The sequence below is a fragment of the Corvus brachyrhynchos genome, unplaced genomic scaffold (genome assembly GCF_000691975.1).
Source record: "Corvus brachyrhynchos isolate BGI_N302 unplaced genomic scaffold, ASM69197v1 scaffold5, whole genome shotgun sequence".
Classification (NCBI taxonomy): domain Eukaryota; kingdom Metazoa; phylum Chordata; class Aves; order Passeriformes; family Corvidae; genus Corvus; species Corvus brachyrhynchos.
This window is the reverse complement of record NW_008238321.1, coordinates 6,146,637-6,174,546: the sequence shown is the minus strand read 5'-3', so window position 1 is coordinate 6,174,546 and position 27,910 is coordinate 6,146,637. Positions and strand designations below refer to the sequence as shown.

General features: G+C 51.5%; 1 protein-coding gene across 1 annotated transcript in view; it reads right to left on the bottom strand.

The window, feature by feature from the left end:
* The window catches only part of CACNA1H (calcium voltage-gated channel subunit alpha1 H), a 159,828-nt gene that overhangs the window by 72,919 nt on the left and 58,999 nt on the right, over positions 1-27,910 (bottom strand). The window contains 5 exon segments of the mRNA XM_017734278.1: positions 2,657-3,449; positions 5,284-5,376; positions 17,922-18,047; positions 18,050-18,257; positions 24,544-24,703. Coding sequence (XP_017589767.1) covers positions 2,657-3,449; positions 5,284-5,376; positions 17,922-18,047; positions 18,050-18,257; positions 24,544-24,703 — 1,380 coding nt within the window.

Here is a 27,910-nt window from a genome sequence, read left to right as displayed (position 1 = left end):
AGCACGGAAGACAAGGCAGCACCAAACCAAGCCAACGCATCCCTTCGCTGGAAAACGGGGATGTGACCAGAGTCAAACCACATTTTCCTTGCCTGAACGTCACAGGGATATCAGTGGCTTTCAGAACGGCCTTGGAGGACAGGCCTGGGTCCTGGGCATTGCGTCAAAGCCACCAGGAGCATCAGGAATATTTTGCCCCTTCCACATCAGTGCGGTGCTCCTGCTCAGGACTGAGCCAAGGAGGAAAGGCTCAGCCCAGCCTCGAGAGCAGCACAGGGAGGGGGCTGCCAGATGGCTTTTAATGCTATCAAAGTGTTAAAAACGATATGAAAAGCCCTGGCGCCGCAGATGTCTTCAAAATACCAGAGTCTCCTTGGCTGCCTGCTAAAATAACCTCCAGCATTGCAGGGCACGGAACACGGGGAACAGGCTGTACTCTGAGCTCTTCAAATCCACAACAAAAGAGGCAGGAGAATGCTCTCTCCCACAACTGCATCCTTCCCAGCAGACAGCAACCTTGCCTCCAGCTGGGGCTGGGAGAGCCCGGGCTGTTAATGCTCCTTAATGCTCTCAATTATCACTCCCGTGCTCCCCTTGCACAAGTCCTGCACTGAACATGCTCTGCTTGTTGACCTGGCAGAGGAGAGGGAGAATTAAAGGCTCTTTGTTTGCCCAAAAATGCTGAGGAAGGGTTGGGAGAGCTTGGGATTTTTCCCCAGGCTCTTTTGCTAAGTTTTAGGGATGGAGAAATGGGAGCTGGGGGCTGTGCCCAGCAGGGATACATCCTGGCACTTAAAGATCGTCCCAAAGCCTGGAAGTCACATCCATCACTCCCAGTGCAGAACTGACCCTGACTCAGCCCTGCTGGGGTGGCTGAGTGGGAAGAAGGGCCTGGAAAGAGCCAGATCCATGGAGGGGAAGAGCTGGGCACTCCCAGGGTCTCCAAGTGGATACGGCTGCCCTGAATCCCTCCCCAGCCCATTTTCCTCAGGGGATGGATGAGCAGCCTCTTGCCAGCTTCCAGCCCTTCCCAGCTGTGACCACACTTCTGGAAGAGACAAAACAATTCCAGGAGATTTGTTTAAAGCATTTTGGCATCCTCTGGGCTGAAATCCCTCTGTGGAAAGAGGACACTGTAATTGCATTACTAATGACAACTCAATCTAATCCCAGCTTTCAAAGAACCACCCTAGGCTACAGGAAAATCTCCTAAATCACTGATTTGGCTCGGGGATGTCGCAGTTGGGACTGAGATTTGGGCCTTTCTTCTCCTAAAAAGGACCCCAGCAGCAAGCAGGCAGATCCAAACTCTGACTTCAACAGCTCTCCTGCTCCTTTCTTTCCCAATCCCAGCCTTCTGCAGAGCCTGGGTTTTTATCTCAAGGTAAAAACCCATTCTCCTAAAAACCATCATCAATTTGCACAGCTAAGGAAGAAGCAGTGATTTATACAAAGTCCTTGCTGAACAACAGAGCTGTTGGCAGTAACCTTGCCCCCCGTGCCAAGCTTCCGAGCGTTCGGAAGCGTCTGCCCGAGGCAGTTTCTATAAACAATCCACTTTTACCCTTTTGTGTGGTCCTTCAAAACAAGAAAATGAACAAAGGCAAGCCACCCAACCTCTCTGTCAAGCAACCTTTTCCCCCAAGCCAAGCTTGGTATTTTTTTCAGCACATCCATCACCAGGGTAAATATTTGTGTCCATGCACACGCAAATAAACAGTTTTGGAAAACACAGGCACTGAAAAAACCCAAATGACGAGTTTGGCTTAAAGAGATTAAAAACCAGAAGCTGGATCTTTGTGACTTTTCACTGTTTGAGGGCTTAAGAGTATTTTGGAGCTTTTAGCTCCAGCCATGAGGGCTGGAAAAACATTTTATAAAATAGAAATCCAAGTGTTGCGTGTAATCACTGCTCCAGTGGGTGATCTATGTGTGAGGGGAGATAAAACCTCACTGGCTGTGCTGGAGTGGCTGCATCCGTGCAGAGAGGATGGGAAAGAAGTGCCGAAGAGTTCCCCAAAATGCTCCTCAGATCGAATGGAGCCCCAAATCTGCAGGAAAACTCAGCCCCACATTTCTTCTGCACATGGGGAAAGCCTGAGGTGTGCAGCTCTGCTCCTGTTGTGCCCTCCACACGTCCTCTGAGCATTGAACCCGCTGCTCCTCCTTGCCAAAAAGAAATTCAGAGGCTCCAGGGCCCATCAGAGCAGAACTGGAAGTGTCTGGTTTGAGCTCTTTCAGTGCCTGCCTGTTTCAAACTTCTCAGTTTGCTTTATCTCATGCTTCTCCCGCAGCTTCCACCTGCTCATCCTTTTCAAGGCACCATCTCCCAGCCCCTGGGGGTTCCCTGCTGGAGCTGGCAGCTCCAGCACTCACTGCAGGTGTAATCCCATGGTTCTGGTTTTGGGTGGGAAGAGAGGGAGCACCTCCAGGGTATCACAAAGCACATGAGAGCCCAAATCCAGATTTTATAACCACAGGAAAGAGGCTTCCAGCGGTGGCCTGGGCCATCCAGTGATGGTGAGTACAAGGACGGAGGGAACAGAGCTCCCAACCCTCAGCACCCCACAGGGCTGCCATTAAAACCTCGGTGCTTGAGCCATTCCCCCTTCTCCCAGTTTTCCTAAGCAAAAAACCCCAGCTTGGTTGCCCTTACCATGCTCTCCCACCAGCTGCTGCAGCTTCCCGTAAGAATCCAGGCCCAAATTCCCTGGGCTGTTCACCACGGCCACCGGAGAATTCCCGTTCTTCTTCCCTTTGGGAAGGGGCGTGGAGCCGCCCTTGCTGCCAGGGGAGGGCAGGATAGTGGGGTAGTTCATGCTGCCGTGGGTGGCCAGCCCGGCCAGTTTGCTGCCAGCAGGGGCACTGGGAGCCTTGCAGCCCCCGGGGGGCCCCTCCACGTGGCAATCCGCGTGGTAAATGCTGTGCACGGCCTCGGCATCGGCACGGGGAGCAGCAGGGCCCTGCGGCCTGGGCGAGGGAGGAGGGGGAAGCATCAGCTGCCTGCCAGGCTTCATCACCTGCAGCTCCAGCTCGCAGATCTCGGGGTTGGCACGAGGCCCACGGGGGCTCCCGTTGCTGATGTGGTAGTGGTGGTGGTGGTGGTGGTGATGGTGGTGGATCAGGTGGTGGATGGAGGTGATTCTCCTCCTGCTGCGCTGGCTCTGCCCGCTGCTGCTGCTGTTGGGGTTGACTTTTTTCCGGCGTTTGCTCTGCCAGTTGTTGTAGAGGCGGATTGTCCTTCGCTTCACCTTCCTGAAGATGTGGCAGATGTACTTGAGCAGCTCCTCGTAGCAGCTGCCCGGCTCCGAGAAGCTGGCGATGGTGCTGTCGTTGGACAGGTAGCGCGCCCGCTGCTCCTGCATCAGCTGGTTCTCCCGCTGCTTGGTCTCCGAAAACTGGGTCGCTATCACCACCAGGCACAGGTTAATCATGAAGAAGGAGCCGACCTGGTGAGAACACAGGGAAAGGAGTCAGCAGGGGGTGCACGCAGCAGGGGAAGCTCCTCACCACCACACGCGGTTCTCGGCGAGCCTGGGATCTCCAAACGTGCCAAATCCCAGGGTCTGCTCGCCAAATGCGCTGCCAATGTGTGCCTGAGCTGCTAAATTTGATGGGAACCGTGATCAATGGTTTTAGCAACAGCTCTCTCCCCTCAAAGCGATGGCATTTGCTACTAACACAGGGTGTGTGAAACACAACCAGGCCCCACTGCAAGGCTGATTTGGACATTCACGGAATCCCAGAATCCCAGAATGAACCAGGTTGGAAAAGAACTTTGAGACCATTGAGTCCAACCCGTGACCCAACACCTCCTCACCAACTAAACCATGGCACTTAGGGCCATGTCCAGGCGGTTTTTAAACATGTCCAGGGATGGTGACTCCACCCCCTCCCTGGGCAGACAATTCCAGTGCCCAATCACTCTTCAAGTGAAGAGTTTTTCCCTGAAATTTGGCCAGCCTGCAGGGGAAGACGATTTCAAGTCCAATTTGTGCTGTTTTGAAACATCCTCTTCTCTTCTTCAGTCATTTCACACCCCAAAATCGTGTGCCCTCATTGTGGGGGTACAGTCAGGGCCCATGGATCTGTGACCTTGTGCTCCTGGGACTCCCTGACACAGGAATGCATCTCCAGGACACTCAGTGCTCCCGAGGGGCTGATTCAGTGCCTGGTTGAGTTGATGCGTTCTTGAGTGACACCAAGTTTTCAAAATGAAGTCCCAAGGACAAGAAAGTGATGTGACCTAAGGCCGCATACTCCCCTCAGCTGTCGAGCCCACAAAGTGATTTTTCGCCGCTTGTGGTCCTAAATGAGCCAAAGGGAAATGTCAAATCTTCCCAGAAGGGAATCGCTGCCCTGAGGGGTGACAAGGGAGTGACGTCAGGGCAGTGCCACTGTCTGCAGGGCCAGCCCTGGGCACGGACAGATTTAATCTGGGATTGTCTGGTGGATCCTCAGGGAAGCTGTGTGGAGATGGTTCGTGGTGCTGCTTTCTGGTGCGGATGCTCCTGGAGAAGCAGCAAAGGTGCCTTTCCCAGCTCCAGGTGACTCGGGCAGGAGTCACCTTCTGGCTTTTCCACACGGATCCACTTGGAGAGAACGGCTCAACGGAGCGGAGTGTAAATCTCTGTTCAAGGCCCATTGCTACAGCTCAGAAATCCCTGACTTCTCCAGGGCACTCCCACACTGCTCTGATCCAGGTTTTTCCCACTGCTGGTGGGAACTGGTTTGGCTTCCCAAGGCCTCCGAACCCACACTGACGAGGACAGGGTTACCTCTAAGGACTACCCAGTCACAAAATCACTTTTAAACACCTCCATCCCATGTCCTGCTGACATCTTTGTGGTACCTTTCCCTTTGCTCCCTTCCTGCCTTAAGTATTTCACTTTTCCACTTCCTGGAGGAGGTTGTGCCCTTCGGAAAACCAAAGATATGGAATGGCAGTTGCCAGCACCCCTGCAGTGGGTAACGTTTTGTTTGTAGGAATGTGAGACCTCAGAGAGCTGAGAATTATTATTATTTAAAGAGTTCGGGTGAAATTCAAAGGTTTGAGGGCTCCCCAAAGAAAAGAGGCTCCCTCTGGCATGTTGAGGTCAAAGGAGGAGAAGCCTGGACTTTTTGGCACAGACACATCCAGGTGACAAGACCGAGACTGGGAGGGCAAGAGGGAGGCAAAGCCCTGAATCCTGAATCCTTCCTGGCTCCTCCCAGTGAAAAAAACAAGGAACAGCTTCACCCCCCAAGGACAAGGAAAAGGAGTGTCTCCCAGGTCATACTTACTATGATGAGCAGTATAAAATATATAAAATTGTAAAAAGAATGTGCATCCATCACGTAATACATGATGTCCACCCATCCTTCCAGGGTTATCACCTGCAGGGAGACAGAGAAACAGAGTGTGAGGACAAAAGTCACCCAAAAAAACTCTTAAATGTTGATTTTCTGGTAGTGCCAGGTACCCATCGCTCCACAGAAACTCTTGGGATCCGTCCAGAGCTCTGTTCCCAGTTGGTTTGGGAGAGAAGGAATGTGTGGCCAAAGGAAGGGCCTGAGGTTCCTACAGGAATCTGCTACAATTAAACCCACGAAACATTCAAATAAACCACCTGAAACGTTGGTTCTGAGGCAAAGAAATTCCAAGGAGGGATTATAATCCAAAACAAAAAAGGCCTCTCCCTGCAGAGATCTGGAGTTTTCACCTAAGGTGCTGGTTTTGTAACATAACCCAGAAAATTCCCACATTTTTAACTTCATTTTGTTTCCGCAGACCCAATTTCCTTGTGATTCCTCCTGGCTCAGCATCACAACTGCACCACCACTATCAGAGTGGGAGAGCGTCTGAATGGAAGAGAGACTTTAATTAAATGTAGGCTTGATTTAAGCCTCGTTTTCTCAGCCTTCCCCTAAAAAAAGCAGCTGAGGGTTTAATTAACACCACCCAGGCTGTGTGCAGAGCTCCACCACGTAATTTACACTTTTTATTTAGATAAAACACACCCAACTTCCAGCGCTGCCTTGCTACTAGAGCTGAAATTCCATCCTGGAATTCCAATTTCCAGCGGAATCCAAGCTCCTGGCTGAACTCACTCCCAGCGACGTCCCCTGCTCACCACACCTCACGTGGGCCTCAGAGGTCTTGGCAAACCCCATTTTCAGTGGCATCATTCCTGATTTAAACCACGTCTGCAGGGAAGGACTTTGCTGTGGGAAGAGAAGGCTCAGACCTCATGGATGTGGGGGATTTTCCGTGTGGTGCATCCCCAAAAGCTGATCCATAAACCCCTCTCTCCTGTGGCAGTTAATAAAACCTTGCAGGGAAGTCACATCATGAATCCATTAATTCCCTGGGGATTTTTTACCCAAGGAAGCTCCTGGATATGGATTTTCAGGCGTTCACACAACCATCAGTACCCACAGCTTCTCTGGGACTCGGAGCAGCTCAGGGCTGCTGGAAGGGAAACTCTGCCTCTTTGGGATTTCTCAGCCCAAATTCAAAATGCTGATGTTTCCCCTGCAAGTCTTCCAAGCTTCTTCCCATGTGGGAGCTCGTGCAGCTGAGTGAGAAGGCAGCACAGCTCAAACCAACCAACCCCATGTGCCAAGGAGCAGATCCTTTGTGGAATTTGTCTCTGCAGCCGTTTCCCGCGTCAGGGCTCTTGAAGGCTCACGGGAATCAGGTCTGACACGTTGGCTGCCTTCACAAACTGCTCCCACCTCTCCTGTTCCTCCTCACATCCATCAGCTGCTCCATACCCTCCCTCGTCTCCTGTTCCTCCTCACATCCATCAGCTGCTCCTTCATACCCTCCCTCACTGGTCAGCAATAACACAGCAAAGCTTGGCTTCACAGAATTCCAGAGTGGTTGGAAAAGACCTTCAAGCCCATCCCATTCCACCCCTGCCATGGGCAGGGACACCTTCCACTGTCCCAGGGTGCTCCAAGACCTGTCCAACCTGGCCTGGGACACTGCCAGGGATCCAGGGGCAGCCACAGCTTCTCTGGGAATTTCATTCCAGCCTCTCCCCACCCTCAGAGGGAAGAATTTCTCCCCAGTATCCCATCTAACCCTGTCCTCTGCCAACTTAAAACCACTGCCCCTCGTCCTGCCACGAACTGCCCACAAGTGGGTTTAACAAAACCCCAGAGAATTCTTCAGCTACCATTGATCCCAGAGATCAAGCCATGAAGGCTTTTTATCCCCATTTTTCCCTGTGGTGCTGTTATTCCCACAGGGCTGGGAAGGGGTTAAGCTGCCTGGGTGTTCATCCGTGAGGAGCAGCCAAGCAATCGAACCCCTCCCGCCCTTTCCTGCCTCTCCCTTAACACATTTATGGAGAGCAAAGTCCTTTTGGGGCAGGTGCCTCGTCTGTGAGGGCTCTGCTGCACAGCTGAGCCTCCCCCAGTCGTTGTGGGGTCACAGGAAAGCAGAGGGATCACGTCGGGAGGTGACACAAGGTGACACCAAATCACTGCCACTTACCCAGCAATTATTTCCTTTGCACTGTCCAGCTTCCATCCCTCCCTTCCCTCTGGTTGGTGCTCCAGCCATTCCCACTGAGGGATGACAAACCAGCCCAGGCACCCCAGGAATATGGGATGCACCTCTCCACTGGATTTGGCTGGAAATCCTCAAATCTTATGGATTAAGCCCATTGAACACAGAGCAAAAAAGAAGGAGTCACCTGAGGGTGGCTCTTGGGCTTCTGAGCCAACCCTGAGGGCCAACCAATACTTAGAGGGATATTTTTGTTGCCTGAGAGGCAGAATTTTCCACAAAAATCAATCAACGCCTCCCCGTTCCTCCTCTGGAGGGTGCAATGCTCATCCAGCTCCCCGAATATTCCAGGTGTAATTGGAATTTACATTATTTACTCCTCACTTGTAAAGCAAAGGGCTTGTCCTCCTGCTTGAGATATTGGGGGATTCATCCCTGGCCTTGAGGGCTGAGATTCCTGGGCTGCCAGGATCCGGGAGCAGCAGCCCTCCTGGAAAAGAGGCGGCTCCCAGACATCCGCCAGCTTCTTTAATCCCAGAGCTCTGGGGAAATGCAGCACAGCACATGCACGGCCACCTGCAGGGGCTGGGCTTTTTCCAGCCTCATCCTGCTGGATTTCAAGTGCTCCCAAGGACTTTCCGAGGTCATTTTTCCCTGATCCAAGAGCTCCCCGCACATCCCCAGCAAGGCCCTGGTGGAAAAGGGAACCGGAGCAGCTGGACTTGCCAACAGCTGCTGCACAAACCACCAGCCAAAGCCCTCAACTACTTCTGGAACCAAAACAAAGGCACCTGCACAGCGCTCGCTGCTGCCCCGTGCACTCTGCTCCCACACATTTCTCCTCAGACCAGCTGAACTCGTGGCTGCCCCATCCCTGGATGTGCCCAAGGCCAGGTTGGATGGGCTTGGAGCAGCCTGGGGTAGTGGAAGGTGTCCCTGTCCAAACTGGATGGGCTTTAAGGGCCCTTTGAAACCCCTCTTGGGTTCCATTGCCTCGCGGGGGCACAGCCGCCCAAAACAAAGGCACCTGCACAGCGCTCGCTGCTGCCCCGTGCACTCTGCTCCCACACATTTCTCCTCAGACCAGCTGAACTCGTGGCTGCCCCATCCCTGGATGTGCCCAAGGCCAGGTTGGATGGGCTTGGAGCAGCCTGGGGTAGTGGAAGGTGTCCCTGTCCAAACTGGATGGGCTTTAAGGTCCTTTTGAAACCCCTCTGGGATTCCATGGACTCGGAGGGAGAAGCCAGCAGCTCTCCCTGGTCCCCCAAGAACTTGGGATATTTTTTCAGCCCTGCTTTGCCTATTCCATCAAGGAGAAACGATTTCCTCCTCTCTTCATTCCCACTCTGATTAATCCACTTCACTGCCCCTCCAAGCCCTCCAGCGATGTCTCCCAAAGCCCTGGAGCACCTTCCTTGTGCTTCCCGATCTCAGCAATCCCTTCTCAGTAATTAAACCCTGTTCAAGCCCTACTTGTTCACACAGAGCCCCATTAAAGAGCCTCTCCAAAGGCTCCAGCTCAAAGCCTCCAACAAACGCAAGCCACAATTACTTATCAGTGAGATAAGAGGGTGAGAACTCGCTCCTAATTCTGCTGTGATGGGAAAGATGTGCAAGGCACAGGAAAATCGGCGGCTGCAGGGCCAGGGCTGGAAGATTCAATTAAGATGATTGGCAGGGTGGTGCTGGAGGTGCTGCTGGCCCTGCTCGTGCTCCACACCCAGGGACAGAGGAGGCGCCTGGGGAAAAGATTTCTGCCTTGCAAGGAGAGCAGAGGTGTCCTCTCACCCCGCTCAGCTCCTGGGTGATGCTCCTTCAGTTCTTCACCCCTTCCCCAGGGCTGGGAGAGATCACTTCACTCCCATTAATCCCAGTAAATCTCTCAGTCTCGTGTCCAATCCTCTCTCCCCTCACCGCAAGAGTTTAACAGAAAGTTCCCTCAGGTGAGCACACAGACAGGTTTCGATTCCACTGATCCTTGGCTTGAACATTCCCCGAGCACCTCACTCACAGGAGCAGGATGAGAGCAGACAAAACCCAATCAGATTGCATTTTTTTTAGGTCTTCGCTGATTCCGATCCCCCAGCTCTGCTCATGCCACAGTAATTTCATCAGCTGTAATAAAGATGCTCGTCTGATTTATAGGAGAGTAACTGGGGACAGAATCAGATCTTCTAGGCAAGCTAATCAGAGTCAATCTAAAACTCCACAGTGAAAATCACGAGGGAAATGGAGATTAAAGACGCTGGCAATTAACTCAGACCTCCTCAGTGCTCCCAGGGAGGCAGCAGGTTTACGCTGGTTTTTCTGGGGTCACTTCAGAGGTCGCACAGAACGATTTCTTTTATTATGTCGAGAAGTTTTCATCATAAAACCCCCCCTTCTCTGAGCTCTGCCAAAATCTTTGCAAGTTCTTGGCTGCAGCCCACTCAAGAGCAGGGTATTTTTTTTTGCTTCGGTGTCAGAGAACAAAGAGAAAAAAGAATCATCCAGGGGAAAAAAAAAACCCAAACCTCGTTCAAACTCCAACTTCAATTAGTCAGGGGCTGAATTCCTGGCTCTTAGAAAGCACCGATGGCTGGTGCCAGGGCTGCAGCTCCAAACCCACCTCGAGGTGCCACCAATCAATGGAGGGAAGTTGGGAAAATCACCGTGTGAGGCGAGGCTGGGAAGATCAGAACCGAACGCGGAGCACACAGAACTCCAGCCCGGAGCTGTCTCATGACAAGATTTCCCTCCTCGGATTACTGGAACAAACTTCATTTGGAGTGACGGCCTCCCTGAGCACGGACCCCAAATCAGCAGATCTCCCTTATTAAAATCCTGATAGAACACAGGTCTGGCAACCAGAAATTCCTTCCGATTCCAGGTGCTCAGCTGCTGGCTGAGCTCAGTGCCTGGCTGAGGCAGGAGATGCTCTGGAAATCCAGAGAAACCCACATTTGAAATCTTCATCTCAACTGACATCTATAATTTGCACTCAGCCACTTCTTCTTCAGCCTAAATTGAGTCCTCTGGGAGGAAAAAATTGGGAATTATCTGCATCCAAATCAATTATCCTGAACCCAACAGCAACTCTGCGGAGGGCCGTGAGCGTTTGGGGTAATTTACTTTTTATCTCCTCGCTGCCCTGGCCCTGCTGAGAGGCTTTTTGATATTTTATTTTCATCAAACTTATCAAGATGAGATGCAGAGCTATAAATTGTGAGGGCTATTAATTACCCTGATGGGCTCAGGAAGTTTTAGAAGGCCTTTAGCTTCCATTGCTGAAAGCCTCTTATCTCCGGATTCCGCCCTCTCGGGCAACGTCGATTTGGCTCCCACGCGCTGCCCAGCGAATATTCCAGGGAGTATTCCACAGGCAGAGCGAGCTTGGCAGATAATCAAATCCCTATTTTTGCAGCCAACGTCATCATTTTAATTATTTCCTCCCGAAACATCTCGTTAAGGAACCTCTGTGGCCAGAAAAACAGGTTTATTACACTGAGTAACATCCTTTGAACAGATGCTTTTTCCTTTCACTTCGAGGCCTTGCTCAGTTTGTAATTCCTTTATAAATTGAGATTTGCAAAGCAGGAATCTGCTCTGAAAAGTGGCTCTAAATGATGGAAAAAAGGAAATTGTGCTTCTTTCCATGTCCTGGGCTCCTGGCCTGTCAATTTTGTTCCCATGAATGTGACCCCTGGGCAGTGCTGGCAGCTCTTGGTGGATTTTGGGAAGCAAAGTGGGCAATAAAGTGTGAGATAAAGCCAGACACGTCACTGAGGCTGTTGTTTGTTGCTCCAAACCTCATGGAATTCTAGCTCTGGGATCAAAAAGTCCCACCTTTGCTCCAACAGAAGGTGAGTTGTTGTTGTTTCACATTAAATAACGCAAGGCCCTCACCCGACAGCAAAAACCTCCCCGATTTCACTCAAGTGCTGCTCCAACAAATCCATCCCAGTCCATACTCCTGAGGTTTGATATGCTGGGATATTGATGATCCCGTGTCTCCATGGTTTGTGTAAAGGATCCTTGGCACAGGGAAGGGGTTTAACTGTTCAGCTGCAGCACTGACGAGTCCGTCAAATCCGGGATTTCTGGCAGGGCCAAGCTGGGAGACGAAGGATGAGGGAGGGAAAGGGAAGCACAGCCAGGCTCAGAGCTTTGCTTCCAGCTGAGGGAATTTTACCACTTATTCCAAATCACATCAGGGATCATCAGGGTGCACAGGCTGGGAAATGGGGATAAAACAGCTGCACCCTTGGCTCAGGAGAAAGATCTCAGAGCAGATTTGGGGCAATCCAACCAAAGTGAGATTTCCCTGGAAGAATGATGGACTTATGGAATATCCTGAGCTGGGAGAGACCCACGAGGATCAGAGTTCAACCCTGACACCCCAACAGTCCCACCCTGGGCATCCCTGGGAGCGGTGTCCCAATGCTCCTGGAGCTCTGGGGCTGTGCCCATTCCCTGGGAAGCTGCTCCAGTGCCCAGCACCCTCTGGGGGAAGAACCTTTCCCTAAAATCCAACCGAAACATCCCTGACATAGCTCCAGCCATTCCCTTGGATCAATTGTTGATGTTCCTCAAAACTGGCACCTTTTTGATCTCCTGACTGGACTCCAGTTTAGGCCAGGGCCTGCTGCAGGACCCCTCCTCCTACTCCAAACACAAGAATCCATGATTGAGGTTGGATGAAACTCTCCCAAAACTCCAGACGTTTGGAAGTCCAAAATTTCATCTACAGGAGGCTTTAATCCCATCCAACAGCCCCATAAGGTTGTGGGGCCACTCCTGGGATCCGGGTGGCCTCTCTGCCCTGTCCCACACGAGACAATTCCTCCCGACCTTCGAAACGAAGATTTTCCAAAGGCAACTAATCCCTGTTGGAAGCGCGCTCCGAGCTGCTTTAGAAGCAGCTGGATATTTTTAGATGGGGCATTCAGCCTGAGAGCTCTTCAAATGCAGCGAGCGCTGTTTGTTTGGCTGACCAAATTAAAAAAAGCAACACCAACAGAGCTCCAACCCCGTCATTTCCAGGGAAATATTTTCGGTGATCCAAAACAGATTCGAGTTGAGTGACAAAGCAGCATCTCCAAGCAGGGGGAATGAAAAGCTCCAAACTCTTTTCTTGCCAAATGCAGCACAGAGAAGCATTGTTGACACAGATCTCCAATTTAAAGGCCGAGCCATTGGAGGAAAAAAATTCCTTTTGGTCCCAAATCCCAAATTTCTCTGCTCAACAAACACTGAAAACACGGGCACCCGGTGTGACAGCTCCTGAAAATACGGCCCCAAAATGACTCTGGGCACAAAAAACTGCAGCTGGAAACCTCAGACCTTTTCCTTCTGTTCCAGCTTTTTGGCTCTTTCCCAAAATCTTTCCAGCAGGACTGCTGGAAGTGGGAGAGCAGAGGGTGCAGCAGAAAGCAAGCGAGGGGTTAACAGCACCTTTGTAGGGTGCTTGAGCCAGTGGGAAAACCATTCTGGAGCTGGAATTGTGTAAGGAGCTTGAGCTTCCACAAACAGAGCAAGGAAAACAGGCCCCCAAAATGTCTCCATTAATGTCACCAGCCCAGCCAGGAGGGAGCAGCCCCAGCAGGATCCAATGGATTCCCACAGAGAAGCTCTGGCTGCCCCTGGATCCCTGGAAGTGTCCGAGGCCAGGTTTGGAACACCCTGGGATAGTGGGAGGTGTCCCTGCCCATGGCTTTAAGGTCCCTGGCTTTAAGGTCCCTTCCAACCCAAACCATTCCATGGTTCTCAGAATGACTCTGCCCATTCTGTCCTGCCAGAAGGTCCCAGATCAGAAATTTGGGACTTTTGTCTCCTCAGAGAAGATCTTTTCCTGCCTGAGTGACAGCTCAGGGACCCCCAGCTCATCGCTGTGCTTGGCCCGAGCAGGAGTGCCCTGGAGCCCACACCATTTCTCCTTTACCTCCAACAGAAGATACGGTTCCCACTGGAATTTCAGCTGGAAGATTCCCAGGCGAGGAAGGAATCCTCAGGGAGGGGTTTCAGTCCCGAGGAACAGCAGCAACGGCTGGGCAGCAGATCAGGGCACCCCAGGAGAGAGGAAGGAGACAAACGAGCTCTTCCCAGCCAGGACATCTCCTCAGGCTCCATCCCTGCTCCCTGCGACGTGGGATCAGCCCCACGGACACAAACCAAGCTCCTCACCAGCACATCCCAACATGGAGAAATCCTTGATTGGATTGGGAGCTCCCAGAGGCTCCCAGGGGCTTTTCTGATGAGCTGGAGCGCAGAGGGGACAAATTCCCACATAAACAAAAAGGGTTTTGAGCAGGTGGCTGTCACTGCCCTGTCACTCCTGCTCCTGCCACGGCCTCCGGAGCCATGGGAAGGACAAAGGAAGGAAGAAGAGGGAAGCAGCAATTCCCTGACTTCCCCGCCCCAGAGGTGTTCCTGTCCCGTGACACCCCCACAGCCTGGGTGAATCCAGGTGCAAAGGGAGCGTCTCCACCAGGAAGTTACGGAGGGAACGTCCTGAACTCCTGCTGCTCCCAGGTCCCTTTGTGCCGCTCCATCCCCAGACATCTTTCTCTGGATGATTCAGCTTTTCCTTTCCCGGGAACACGTATCCAGCTGGGCTGTCTGCAGCTCCCCTGAACACAGCCGGGCTTTTCCTGCTCCCTGACAGCAGCAAATTCCTCGGAGAATTCCCAGTGAAGGGCTGGGGACGTGTTCCTTGGAGGACTTGATTAACTCGTTCCCTGGGATGTCTTCCTAAGGAAGCCTTGGAGAAGCAAGAGGTGCTCAGAACAACAAAGGCAGAACAAGAGCCATGGCCCAGAGCTGCATCCAAGGGCACATTCCAGGAGGCTCTCTCATGAAGGAAGCCCTTAGGAAAAGGCAGCTTCCTCTGGAATCCATGGGAAGAGGAGGCCATAGGAAAAGTACTCTGAAGAGCCAGACAAATCTCTCTTGGATTGGATGGGCATTTCCTGAATTCCAGGGACATTTCCTGCAACATCCATGGAATTTTTCCTGACAGATTTGCTCTCAAAGTTCAGCCCTACCAAGCATATCCCGGAAGCACAAGGGAGGAACAAGGGTTTTTTCCTTCAGCTTTTGCCAGAAGCATCACCCCTGGAGTAAAATGTGAGTACAGGTCTCACTTTCCTACAAATCCGATGGGAAATTATCCAATTGATGCCTCTCTTCTCTCTGGATTTCCTCCCAGCTTCCCAATCCCTTTCATTTCCTCAAGATTTCCACACTCAGGCCTGGCCACCCCAAGGCTGCTGGTCAGGGAGGTGGAAAGATTTCAGTTGCTTTGCTGGGAGTGTCAGTAATTCCAATAATTCCAGTCAATAATTCCAATTCAATTGGACTTGGCCGAGGTGGGTAATTCATCATCCGCCGTGTGACACCAATACCTGTAATTACCGCTCCGATTGCTGGGGCTGGAATCCGCGTGCAATAAAGGGATCTTCATATCACGCCAAACCTCACAGTTAATTTCAGCTCCATCTCCTTTCATTTAGGCCGCAATAAGCTAATTAGTTCACCTAATTTGCCACTGAACGTTCCTTTGTAACAAATACAGACACGAATTAGCCTCTTGCACAACACGAGGGGAAGCAAAACATGAATCATTTGCAGGATTACATAAGGAATTATCATCCCTTCCCACGCCCAGGGATGCAGCCATTCCCTTCATTATTTTTAGATTTTTTAATTTGCACCAGGTTCTCCTGTCTCTGACTTCTCTTCTCCTTGGAAGGTCGACAGCGCATTTCCCTGTTTTCCTGCTGTCACCTGTCCCGGCTCTGGGAAGTTCGGGATCACTGCCATGGAAAGAAATGTCTTTAACAAATCCCAGTTCTGGCAGCTGGAAGAGCTCACCCATCCTTGGGGGTCCATTTCCAGGATGTTCTGGAGTGGAAATCTTCGGATTTTTCTGCTTTTGCTTTGGTTTATCCGAGATGTGCCCTTGGGAACTTCCTTCTGGATCTCGCCTGCGGGGCTCATTCCATCCCCCTCCCTCCTGACAGCTCCTGAACCACACCAGATCATGGAATCCTGGAATGGTTTGGGTTGGAAGGGACCTTAAAGCCCATCCAGTTCCATGGGAACACCTTCCACCATCCCAGGTGCTCCAAGCCTCATCCAACCTGGCCTTGGGCACTTCCAGGGATCCAGGGGCAGCCTCTGCCAGGGCCTCCCCACCCTCACATTCCTTCCCATTTTCCCATCTATCCCTGCCCTCTAGCAGTGGGAATCCATTCCCCTTGTCCAGGCACTCCAGACCCTTTCAAACAGTCCCTCCTCTCTTTCCTGTCAGCTCCTGGAATGTCACCCCGGAGCCCTCTCTTTCCCAGGCTGAACAAGCCACGATTCCCGGCTCATTTGGGATAAATCCTGAAGGAAGCTCTGTCCAGCAGCCTCCCGAGCGTGCCACGGTGCCCACTGGAGCTCTGCCAGCCCTCAGGGCTCGCTCCACATCAGAACTCCTGCACAGCGCCACGGATTCATTATCCCGCAGGATAATGGCTCGGGAGGATCAGCTCTGTCTCCTCCCAGTAATTCAACACCAATCCCCAGGGAAGCTCCTAAGTTCCTAAATCCATCAGTTGGACTTTCTGCACCACTTACTCGGAGCCCTCATCCAGCTGCTGACCTGGTGCTCTCCAGCTCCAGCTATTAAATGGGATGAGAGCACAGTTCCATGGATTTATTTGCTAAATGTTCTCTGCTTCCAGCAATTGCTTGGATTTAGCACCTCCCCGCCTGCACTGATGATCTCCTCTTCCCACATCCAGGCTGAGCCAGCACCTTGCTCCCAACAGCTGCCTCTTTACCTGGAATGAAATCATTCCCAGCTCCTAAAAATGAGGCCTGGCTTCCAACAGGAATAAAGACACGAGAAGAGTTTTTGGCTGGAAATCCTCTGGAACCTTTGGATGGCCTAAGCAGCACTAAAACCAATCATCGACCTGCTGCCAGCTGCCAAAATGATCTAAGGACACAAGATCCGACTTTTCCAGACATGGTTCTGCTCCAAGGAATCAGCTGAAACCTCTCCTGGGGCTGGGGGGTCCTTTCTGAAATAGAACTGAGCTTTTAAGGATGAGGAAATCAAATGCCAGGATGGAAAGAAAATTTGCAGCCTGGAAAAAGGCTGGGGAAGGGAAAAGGAAAAAGGAAGCAGGACCCCTCTGGAGAAGCTCCTGCTCCTCCTCAGTGTCCTTTCCCTGCCCTGTGGTGGGAGCCAGATGGGATCTCCTGGGAACATCCCCCAGATCCATCAAAGAGCTGTGCAAGAGCAGGAAAAGGAGAATTCCCTCTTCCCTTTATCCAGCACTCACTACCAGCCAGCAGCCCCTCTCTTCCTCACTAATTCCAAAGAATTATCCCAGTGGGATCTGCCTGAACCCCTCTGGATTTGGTTCTGAGCCTCTGGCACCAGCACGGTGATGCGAGGGCAGCTCCTGTGGATGCTCAGAGCAAACATTCCCCACTTTACAACTCCCGGGCAAAAAGGGGAAGTTATGAAGTTCCTGGGATAATGTGGAACTGGAAGGAAATCCATGAACGAAGCACAGAGCTCTGGATGAGTAATTATCCATCATGAACAAAGCTACACAGAGCATTCTCCTCGAGGACCAGATGTCACCTGCACTTCAGGGCACCGAATCAACCAGGGCATCCAGCCAGAGCCTGAGGAATGCTTTAAACCAGGAAATGTCCATTAAATACGGAAAACAACACAGGGATCATCCCAGCTGGGGCAGCCCTGGGAAACCACAGCCTCGGGACTGTGTGGGTGAACCCTCCAATTTTCCACAGCTACAAATGCTTGGAAAATCCTTCCAAGTGTTCCAATCCATCCCAGAGTGTTTTGTCACCTGTAAAGTCTCCCCCTGGTCTCAGTGAGAAGCACTTCGGTCTTTTCTGAAAAGCCTGAAATTCCCTGCGGGCAGAATTTCCTCACAGGAATTCTGGCCAGAAGGGATTTTTCCCTTCCCAGCATTCCATGCTCATCGGGATCACCCTGTGATTTAAAGCCAAGCCTAAGCCATGCCAGGTTCCTTCATTTTAGCACGAAATTAAGTCTTGCTTAAAAACCTCAGCACCACTTTCAGCTTCCCCATGCTACAACAAAAATCCCTGCTCTCCAAAATCCCTGGGATTTATCTGATTTGCAGAGGTGGAACTCGCCAGGAGTTTTTCTACCTCAGGAATTACTTTCCCCCTTCTCTAAACTGCCCTAAAAATGTAGTTTCTTCTCTCCAAATGCTCTCTTGAACCATTTATTCCCTGATTCATTTATTCCCCATGTCCTTATTTGCAGTTTCACTCAGGGGAGAGCAAATTCCTTCCTCCTCTGACAAATTCACCAAAACCTTCCCGAGCAAAAAATGCCAAACCCGACAAAAACCGGGGAAAAAACAAAACATTTCTGGGAGAATCCTACCTGAAAAATAGCAATCCAGGCATATCCAATATTATCAAAATTGATGGCCCCGTTGTGGGGGTTCACGTCCCCGGCCATGCAGACGTTGTAGTACTGGTTCCATGATGCAGGATTTTTTTTTGCAAGTGGATGCAGTAAGTCCTGGTGGGCTCGGGGCTGGCCAGGCTGGGGCTGTAGGAATCCATGCTCAGGGTGCACTCCACCTTGGACTCCTTCCTGCTGGGAATGTTGGAGCACCTCTGCATCCCGTTCTCCCGGTGCGAGGAGCAGATGAAGGGGTTCTCCTCCGCCTCGTCCGGCCGGTAGTAGGGGTGCAGGAAGGTCAGGTTGTACGTCCTGGATGGGGGGGGGGGAAAGAAGGAAAAGGATGGGGAGAAAATGGTTCATCCCTTGTTTTAGCAGCAGGAAAAGGTGCTGGTTGCTGTCCCTTCACCCTTCAGGAAGTTCCAGTCAAGATTCCAGCCCCTAAAATCTAATCCTTTTATACCCTGTAAGGCCCCAGTGATCTCCCAGTGAAGATCAGCCTGAGTTTCCCCAAGCAAACAAAACATGAAATGAGAGGGGATGGAGAGAAAACCCCAGCGGATCAGGTTCTTCCCAAAAATCTGGGGAGTTTTTGGGTTCTCCGGAAGGATTTGAAGATAACCCATCTGATCCAGAGCAGCTTCCCAATAAATCCGCCCCTCAGGGCTGAGGGGGCTGAGCTCTCGCAAGGACAGACCCAGGCAGAGGCCATCTCCCATTCCCTCTGTACTTCCAGGACAAAAGGAAGAGCCCACATTAACGGGAACCACGTGCTTCCTGCAGATCTGATCAGATCGGCTTGGATGAAGCCGATGGCTCTGTCAGAGCCGGGATAAGGAAATGCTGGAATTGCGGCACGCCAGGAGCTGCTTTTGCCCGAGTTGCGTCCCAGACCTGGCACTTTCTGGGCCGTGAGCTCAGCGTTGGTGAGAGCCTGCAGCGCTCAGGGCTCCAGCTGAGAAGCTGCATTGCTCCAGAGCCAACTTCACCCACTGTTTTCCGAGCTCCAGGGATCTCGGGTGCTCCACAATCACCCGGAGATAAGGGAGAGGCAACACACACATTATCAGAGATGTGGGCAGAAGATAACCAGGTAATTCTTCCAGCCAGGACAGCTCTATTTTTATCTCTCCCTGAATGTCCCTATCCAGTGAAGAGATTTGGCTTTAACAAGTGTTATTCCATACAATTGCTCGGAATTGCTGCCCAAAACCCTGGAGCCAAGCAGGAGTTTAAGGAGAGAACAATCGCTGCAGAGCAGAGCTGAGGGGAAATCAGCCCTCAACAACATCCCAGGGGAATTTGGTTCTCTTCCATCATCCTGTTCCCTGAGATGGGCATGGAGGGTTCATCAGCTCTAGAAATGGCAGAGGAAAGAGGAGCGCATCCCGGGAATCGGGCATCGCTGGCTGGGAATTAATTTGTGTTCAGCAGCTCCTCCCCTCGCCTTGCACATCCCAGCCTCCAGCCAGAACTGTAACATCACCTGCCCTGTCTCTGGGCCTCGGATCCAAGAAAAACCTGGAAGATGTTTTTCCTCCCAGACTGCCTGCAAGCCTTTTCCTTGCCCTCCCACCAGCTGGCTTCCCTGGGAGGAAATTTCCATATAAAACAGGCTGGAGAATGGGCCAAGAGCTGCAGCAGCCACATCAGGCACCAACCAGAGGGGGGGGGGACTGCAGAGGATTGAAACACACCGAGCTGCAGGAAAACTTGGGAAGAGCTGGAGAATCTGGGAAAAGGAACAAGGAGCAGAGAGGAGACACCTGAGAAGTGACTTTAACCCCCAAAAGGCAAACCACAGGATCAACCCCCATCCCTCTGGAATGGTCCTGAGGAGCCACACACAGTTGGACAGGCTCTGTGCATGCCAGGAATCACCGTTTGGGGAGTTTTGGGATGAAGAACGGCTGCCTGAGGACACAGAGCCCCGGGCTGGGGTCTGAGGAGCTGTGCAGAGAAGATCTGGGCACGAAGCATCTGGAGAAGCAGCAGAACGGTGCGGTTTGGAGGCTGTGGGGGGAAAATCCAAGCAGGAAAACAAAGCCCAGCTCGGCTGGGAAGGGGTGGGGGAAGCTGAGTCGGTTCTGCTGCTGCCTGACAGATTCGATCCTCCCTTTTCCTCCTGCCTTTCCTCACTTTTGCAGCTGTCCCAAAATAATTTCCAAACTAAAACTTGTCTCTATGACAGAATCAGTCACCTGGGGGGCAGTTTCTGCCCAACTTTTCCCCCTTCCCTGTCTGCCAGGAGCCTCCATCCCACTGGGAAGGAGCCACTCCTGTGGGATGCTCCAGCACCACCCAGTGAGAGGGGAAGGGACCCAAACTGGCAGCAAACACCGCAAATTTCGGGTCCTTTTCTTAAAACTTCCCTCCCCCCCCCACCCCCCCTTTTTTTTTTCCCTGGCAAAACCAAAGAGGGGAAAGAAGGAAAGAGAGCAAGAACGAGAAAAAAAAATGCTGCAGAATGAGGGAATCCCCAACATCCCCCCAAAAATGGGTGAGTTCTTCCAGCACCATCCACCTCCAAGTCTTCCTAACTTCCTTGCCAACAGGTAGAGTCACATCACTCATTAATGCTAATGAACCCACTAATTAGGAGAGCTCTGGGGGAGAGACAGGAGCGGCCAAGCCCCAGGATGGATCTGTTATCTCATGAGAGAGGATTAACACCCCTTTCCCAGCCTTTCCCAGCCCTGCTCCCTGCACAGCCTCTGGATTTCCCTTCCTCTGTCCCTGGGACAACAGAGGGGCAGGAAAATCCATTTTTCTCCCTCTCCTAATGGATCATTCTCTGCTCCATCCTCCCCCAGGGGCAGCTTTCCCACCCCGTCCATCCCATGCACACGTCCCAACCACTGGAGCGCCGCTGAGCACAATCCTGCCCCAGCTTTGGGGAGCAGAGGAGGGAAGGGAAAAGGTGGCAGGAGCTCAGCACCGAGTGGGATGAATTCCCTGTTTTCCCAGGGAATCCTGCTGAGCAATGCCAGGAGCAGCAATTCAACACCTTCCTGACAAATTCTGAGCTGCCGGAGCCTCCTCCCAGCTCGCACCAGCCAAAGGCAGAACAACCCTGAGCAGCTCCTGAGTTCATCAAGACTGAAAATTCACATTGGACGTGTCCTGAGGCAGCAGGGAAACACAAAGCACCTCACAGCTCCCTCCCCTCCCCGCCTTCCGAGCCGCTGAGTTCCTTGAAAGGCTCCCGGACTGGAAAATGCTGCTCTGCATCCCAACGCACACGGAGCAGCCCCAGGAGAAGAGCCCAGACAGGCTGGGGCTGACCCAATTCCTTGATTTCCACTGGGAGCGGCTCAGGAGGGTGGGAAGGAACCAGAGGGGGAGATAAATATCCCGGAGATGTCACCCAGGAGCTGCTGGCTCTGCTTGTCCTTCCCACCCGGGCACGCCAAGCCTTCCTCCTTCCCACCAAAAATCCTTGAGGAATTCCCCCTCCAGCTCCCACTGCCCGATCAGAGCAGTGGGATCATCCTGGCACTGCCAGGGAAGCACAGTTCATCCCAGGGAGCATCCCAGGTTTTGAACGATCACTTTGGGTGGGGAGGGAGAGATTCTCCCATGTCCCAGTGAGCAGAGCCCCACTTCCAACCCACTCCTGCAACAACCCAGCCATTCCTTCAAAATCCCGACTAAAAATCCTTAAATAACCTCATTCCAGCCCTGTAACAGCACAGCTCCCAAAGGCAGGGAGGAAAAAAACCCGGCAGATATTCCCAGTGCACCTCCAAAAAGTCCCCAAATTTCTGTCACAATGAGGGAAACTTAAAAATAGTCACTTTACTCGGAGCTGCTGACTTTCGAGGGGGATTGAAAAGAAAAGGTTTCCATGGGAAAGAAGAATGATGGCAGAAATCAAAGTCAGCCCTTCCACGTGATGCCTCTGGAAAAGCTGCAGGCCCAGGAACTGCAGGGCAGGACTCAGCAGGGCAAGGCCGGATTTGAAGCAGCTGTTTGTGATTCACTTACACCTCCTTTCATCCAGAAAATATGGGGTTAGGACCCTTCCTTGCCTCGCTGGCCCCTGGATTTTGTCCAGATCCAGTTTTGGTTTCAGCTGGGAGAGTTTGGCAGCAGCGCCGAGGGGACACCCTCCAATAATTCAGGTTTTCCCTCTCTATGGGGCTGTAAAAGGAATCAGAGCCAGGAGCTCGTGCTCAGCCCCAGCCTGGCTGTCCATCCATGCTCCAGCCCCTCCTGAAGCGTTGGGAAACCTCTGTGCCCAGAGAAATCCTGGATTTCCCATCCCTGGAAGTGTTCAAGGCCAGGCTGGAGCAGCCTGGGATAGGGGAAGGTGTCCCTGCTCACAGCAGGGGCTGGAATGAGAATCTTTAAGGTTATCTTCCAACCCAACCCATTCCAGGATTCCATGAGCTGTCCAACAGCAGGAAGATGGAACCCTGAAGTGCTTTCCAGGTCATTCCATGCCTTTCTTCCCTTTTCAATTTGCTGCTGGGCTGATAATGGCCACTGCAGGGCCAAACCACGTCCTGACACCCGGATTGAGAGATGAGTCAGAAATGCTAAAAAACCCCGGGAATAGTTCCATCTGGATTCCCGAAAATTTCCACCTCGAGCTCCAGTAGACCTGGGATAGCTGGAAATGCAGGGATTGGATCACAGCTGGATTTCTCAGGTCTGGAATTAACGCAGACCAAGAGCCCAACCCAGCAGCACCACTCGGGGTGAAGGTACCAGAGTACCCCACATTTCTCCCGCTGACAGAGCTGGAAGTCGGAATATTCCTCCCCCATGGGCACCCCAGCAACCTCCTTTCCCCAAATCCCCCTGGAATGCTGCAACTTCAATCACAACAAGCCACAGGACTTGGGCAGGACCCCCTAAATTCACCATTCCCGGCTACTCTGGGGAGAGACCGGGATCCATCCCAGAGGGAAGGAGACGATCCCGGACAAACCCTTTGAAACACGGCTCATCCCAAAACCTTCCTGTGCCTTCCCTGATGAGGAGCAAGGCCCGATGAGAAAATCCTGCGAGGCCTTTGATGCTGCTAATGGCCATTACGTAACTGCTGCTTAATGGCTGTGCTCAGCAAACGCTTCCCCTGTGGTTCATCCTAAAAGCTCCGCTCTGCACAAAATCACAGAGCATTTAAGATCCCGACTCCAAGAGACCGACAGGGGCTCGCTGGAGTTAATTATAGCACCAGGGCCACCCAAGCAGGGCTGGGACACCACGATTTGGGCTTGGGAATGGCAGCTCAGGGGGGATCACTCTGAGCGCTCGGGATGTGGGCGTGGAATCACACCCGTGGCAGAGTCATCGATTTTCCACTCTGCTGGGATGAATAAATGCCACCAGAGCTGGTCCAGAGAACAGGGAAAGGCTCAGGGAGCTGGAAGGGCCAGGAGTGAGCAGTGAGAGGCAGGAGCAGGACCTGAGGGATGAGCCGTGCCTGTCTCGCAGACAATCCCAGTGCAGACAGCAGATGATTACCCAGGGGATGGAATTACAGGTTCCATCTCCTCTCCCGGAGTTAGAGCTGCCCTGAGAGCTGGGCTGGGGCATTTCCTCACCTCGGAGCTGCCGACAGCTCTGACAGGAGCCTTTGGGAGGATTTTCCCAGGGAAATCTCCCTTTTCCATGCTGGCTGCACTCAGTTTTCATCCCAGTGCTGTGCTGCGGGTGCTCAGGTGCGTCCTCACCTCAGGAAGGGGCAGGGGCACAACAGCCCCAGCTCAAGGAGTGCCCCAAAGCCTGGCATGAGCCAGGAGCCCTTGCAGCTCCAGCAGCACCTCCACGATCCCACTCTGAACCCAGCAGGAAGAGCCCAGGGCTGGCAGCAGGCTCCAGAGGAACAACCAGATGCAGGACTCATCCAGGGAGCTCGGGCAGGAGCCAAAGGCAGCAGGAACAATGACAAGCACCAGAATCCCAACTAAAAATCCTTAAATAACCTCATTCTGAGACTAAGAGCCTGGGCTGGGCTTAAGTCGAGCTGCTGGGCCTTGGGCAGGGCTGGGGGTCCCAGGTGAGGCTCAGGAGGGCAGTGAGGGTCAATTATCAGAGGGGCTGCTCCATGCAGCTGCCCGGCCTGGGAGAACTCAAAGGAAAATTCGCCTCCTTAAGGTTAGGCTCGATGATCCTGGAGGTGTTTTCCAGCCCTAAGGATCCAGGTGCTGCCCGTTCCCGATGCCTGTCCCACACTGGGAGCTGTGTCCCAGTGATTTGAATGCTTTTCACATCCAGCTGCTGATCTCCAAACCCCAGCAAGGATTTACCTCTGGGTTTCAGCAGCAGCTCCAACTCACCAACCCCCTGCCAGTGTGCTCGGTGACCCGAACTGTTGGGAGAACTGGGAATTCATTCTAAATCCTCCAATTCCCAGAGTCAGGGATCTCAGGCAGAGCTGATCCAACCCACTCCCATCCTCATCCTGAGGGTGCAGCAGGAAAACACGGAAGAGCCACTCAAACCATCAGGAAGTTGCTGACAAATGGGATTTTTTCAGACAAAAAGCTCCCAGCTGGACCCAGAGCCCTGCTGAGGGCTGGGATCTTTCCAGCAGGGGCCAGAAAGGAAGAAAAAGATGGAGAATTTTTCCTTTTGCTGTACTTACATGGCAAAATTCCTGTCTAGGAAGCACCTGTTCCTCAGCAGCCCCGCCCAGAGCTGGACCCCGACAATCCCGAAGATGAAGAAGACGAAGAAGCACAGGAGGAGGACGTTGCCTAACATAGGCAGAGTGTCCAGCAGCAGGGTCACCAGGATCCTCATACCTGTGGGAGAAGGGAAAACCGTGTTAGGATGGGAAGAAGCCACCATTCCCAAGTTGGATGCGCAGAAAATTTGGGATGTTGGTGTTTTCCCCCAAAGCCCGAGGCTGGAAAGGGAGGGGAAGATGCCAAAGGCTCAGCAGGGAATGGGAACAAACAGCAATCTGCAGAGGGTGGATCCAAGAGTGGGGTTTCCAGGTGTTTTCCAGAGGGCTCAAGGACACATGAACTGCAAGATGATTTTTCCTGGAGAAACACTCCTGGGAATCATCAGGCTCCGGAGGAATTGTCAAAATACGGATTTGTAAACACAGCAAACTCCTCTGATGGATCACAGAAACTGTTCCCCTAAAAACCACGGAGCCTGGGGTGGGATGGGAGCTGGGCCTCCACCACAGAGAATTCCTCTTCCATGGAGAACTCCTCTCCTTGCTGGACACAGGGAAATTCTGGAAAGCTGGGAAAGCAGGGGAATTCTGACTTTGAGGGTGGAAAGCAGGATGTAAATGTTCCTCCCTCCAAAGAAAGCTCTGCTCCCTTTCCCTCCTCATGCAGAGGCTGTGGGAGACCTTCCCACTGATCCCACACCTCTCCATGAGCCCTGGGCTCCCCCAGCCTCTGGTGCCAGGGAAATGCTGATTTCCATACCAAATATTCCGTCTCAAACATTCCAACTCGAGGAATGGGAGCCTTTCAGAGCCTCAGCCAAGCCTCGCATTCCCAGCACCTTCCTGGTGGGAGGGTAAGGAGGACTGGGAAAGGAGGCAGGGATGGGGCTGGGACTGGGGGCTGCCCCTCCCACACCTCAGGGCACCTCCAAAGTCGAGGATAAAATGGGAATAAAATGGGAATAACGACTTGGAGCTCAGCAGAGGTTCAATGAACCTCTGGGACAGGGCCAAACCATTATTCCAACAGCTGATAACGGATGAACTGAGGAAAAGAGGGAAGAGACAAAGGCAAATCCTGAATTATAGGAGGGAATAAAGCCAAATGCAAGCCTTGGGATCCACAGGGATCAAGTTCATGGCACGGTGGGAATTGTGACTGCTGGCAAGGAGACCCGGCTGGCTTTGGAGGGATTTATCCCACTGAAATCCTCTTCCTGCCTGCCCATGTGGAGCCTTCTCTCCCTGAATATTCCCGGGATGTGCTCTCCATGAGCGATCCCATTGGATCCAGGCACTCACTGTTCCCCCAGCAGATTCCATCGGCTTCTCCCGAGCTGTGCCTGACGCCTCTCCCGTTAATTCCATGGTGCTGAGCCTGGAATCTGCAGCCCTCGGGGGTGGGTGCTGGGAGCATCAGGGTCTCCAGGAGAGCGGTGTCCGTCCATCCCAGCATTCCCACCCACCCATCCCAGCATTCCCAGGCACTGCCGGCAGGAGCTGGGATCCCATCACACCGCTCCTTGTGTGGATTTGCCAGCGGAAATCCAAGGGAGCCAAATCCCAGGGAGCCAAGCGGGGCTGGAGCTGCCACCACCCTGTCAGGCGGCACGAGGGCATCCGCCAGCCTGGCCAAGAATTTCCAGCTAATTAATAATTAGGGATGAGTAACAATCTCTGCATCCAGAGCCTTCTGAGGTCTCCGTGCCCAGCTGGGCCTTGGCTCCGGCTCAATTCCAGCTGCTGGCGCCGGATCCTGGAGAAGAGGCAGCCTGTGCCAGCCACCCCATCCCTGTCCCTGTGCTGTCCCAGTGCCACCCTGAGGGAAGGGACGGAGCAAATTCCATCCTCTGGAGCTGCAGAGGAGGCAGAGGGGGTTTGGGATTCCTGGTGTTTATTCCCAATGTGTCCCATCACACAATCACGGAATACCCCGAGCGGGAAGGGACACACCAGCATCATCAAATCCCACTCCCGGCCCTGGCCAGGAGCAAATCCAACATTTTCCTTGCAAATCCATCTTTGGAAAACAGAACTCACTCAATTCCCATTGGAAAGACGATGCTGGGATCTTCTCCCGTTTTTTCCTCCCCACTCTCCCTGATATCCTCCCTCTTTTTTCCAAAAATGGGTAAAATTTCTCTCCCTGTGCCAGACAATTTTTTCCTGCTCAGCTCCTTTTGGAATTTGGGGTTGTTCATCCTGGAGATGGAATCCAGCTGTTCTCCAGCCACTCCATGGGGTGTCGAGTGTGCCATGGGAAAAGAGCAGCACCGGGGCTGAACCAAGGAGCGGGATTTTCATTCCCATTCCGTGGGATGCCTGGTTGAAACCACACAGCAGGAAAATAGAAATGAAAAGGAGAATAAAAATTAAAAAATTAAAGAAAAAAGATTTTAAAATAAATTAAAACTAAAAAAAAGAAGTAAAACTAAAAATTAATAAAAAGAAAAGTAAAAATAAAAATAAAACCAATGAAAATGAAAATGAAAATAAAAATGAAAATAGAAATTAAAAAGAAATGAAAATAATAATAATAAAAATTAAAATTAATTTTAAAAAATAAAAGTAAAAGTAAAAATAAACAAAAAAGAAAATAAAAATGAAAATACAAATTTAAAAATTTAAAAAACCTAAAAATAAATAAAAATAAAAATAAATAAAAATAAAGGTAAAAATAAAACCAAAAATGAAAATTAAAAAAAATTAAATTAAAATTAAATTAAAAAAATAAAAGTAAAAATAAAAATAAATAAAAATGAAAAAAAAATAAAACAAAAAATGAAAATAAAATTAAAAAATAAAAAATTAAAATTTAAATTAAAAAAATAAAAGTAAAAATAAAAATAAATGAAAAGAAAAATGAAAAGAAAAAGAAAATACAATTATTAATAAAAATAAAGATAAAAATGAAAAATAAATAAAACTAAAACTAATAAAAATAAAGACAAAAATTAAAAAGAAAACATGAAAATTAAAATAAAAATATCAAAAATAGAAATAAAAAAATAGACAATTTTAAAAAATAAAACAAAAATATTTAAAAAACCCCAGTGAGCACTTCTGAAAAAATATCCACGACTCCAAGCCCCTGGCGAGTGTATGAATTGCAGGAATTCTGTTTTTCCGGTGCTTCGGAAGGAAGAATTCCTACCAGAAATGATGTTTTTATTGGCCACGGTTCTTCTTTCTGCCCAGACGAAATCATCCCGGGGGTGAATTTATGGTGCCTGGAAGCAACGAGCTGACAGTGCTGGCTGGATCCCAGGAAGAGCCCAGGAATCCCAGGGATGAATCTCCAGGCTGGTTCTCCCTCTTTTCC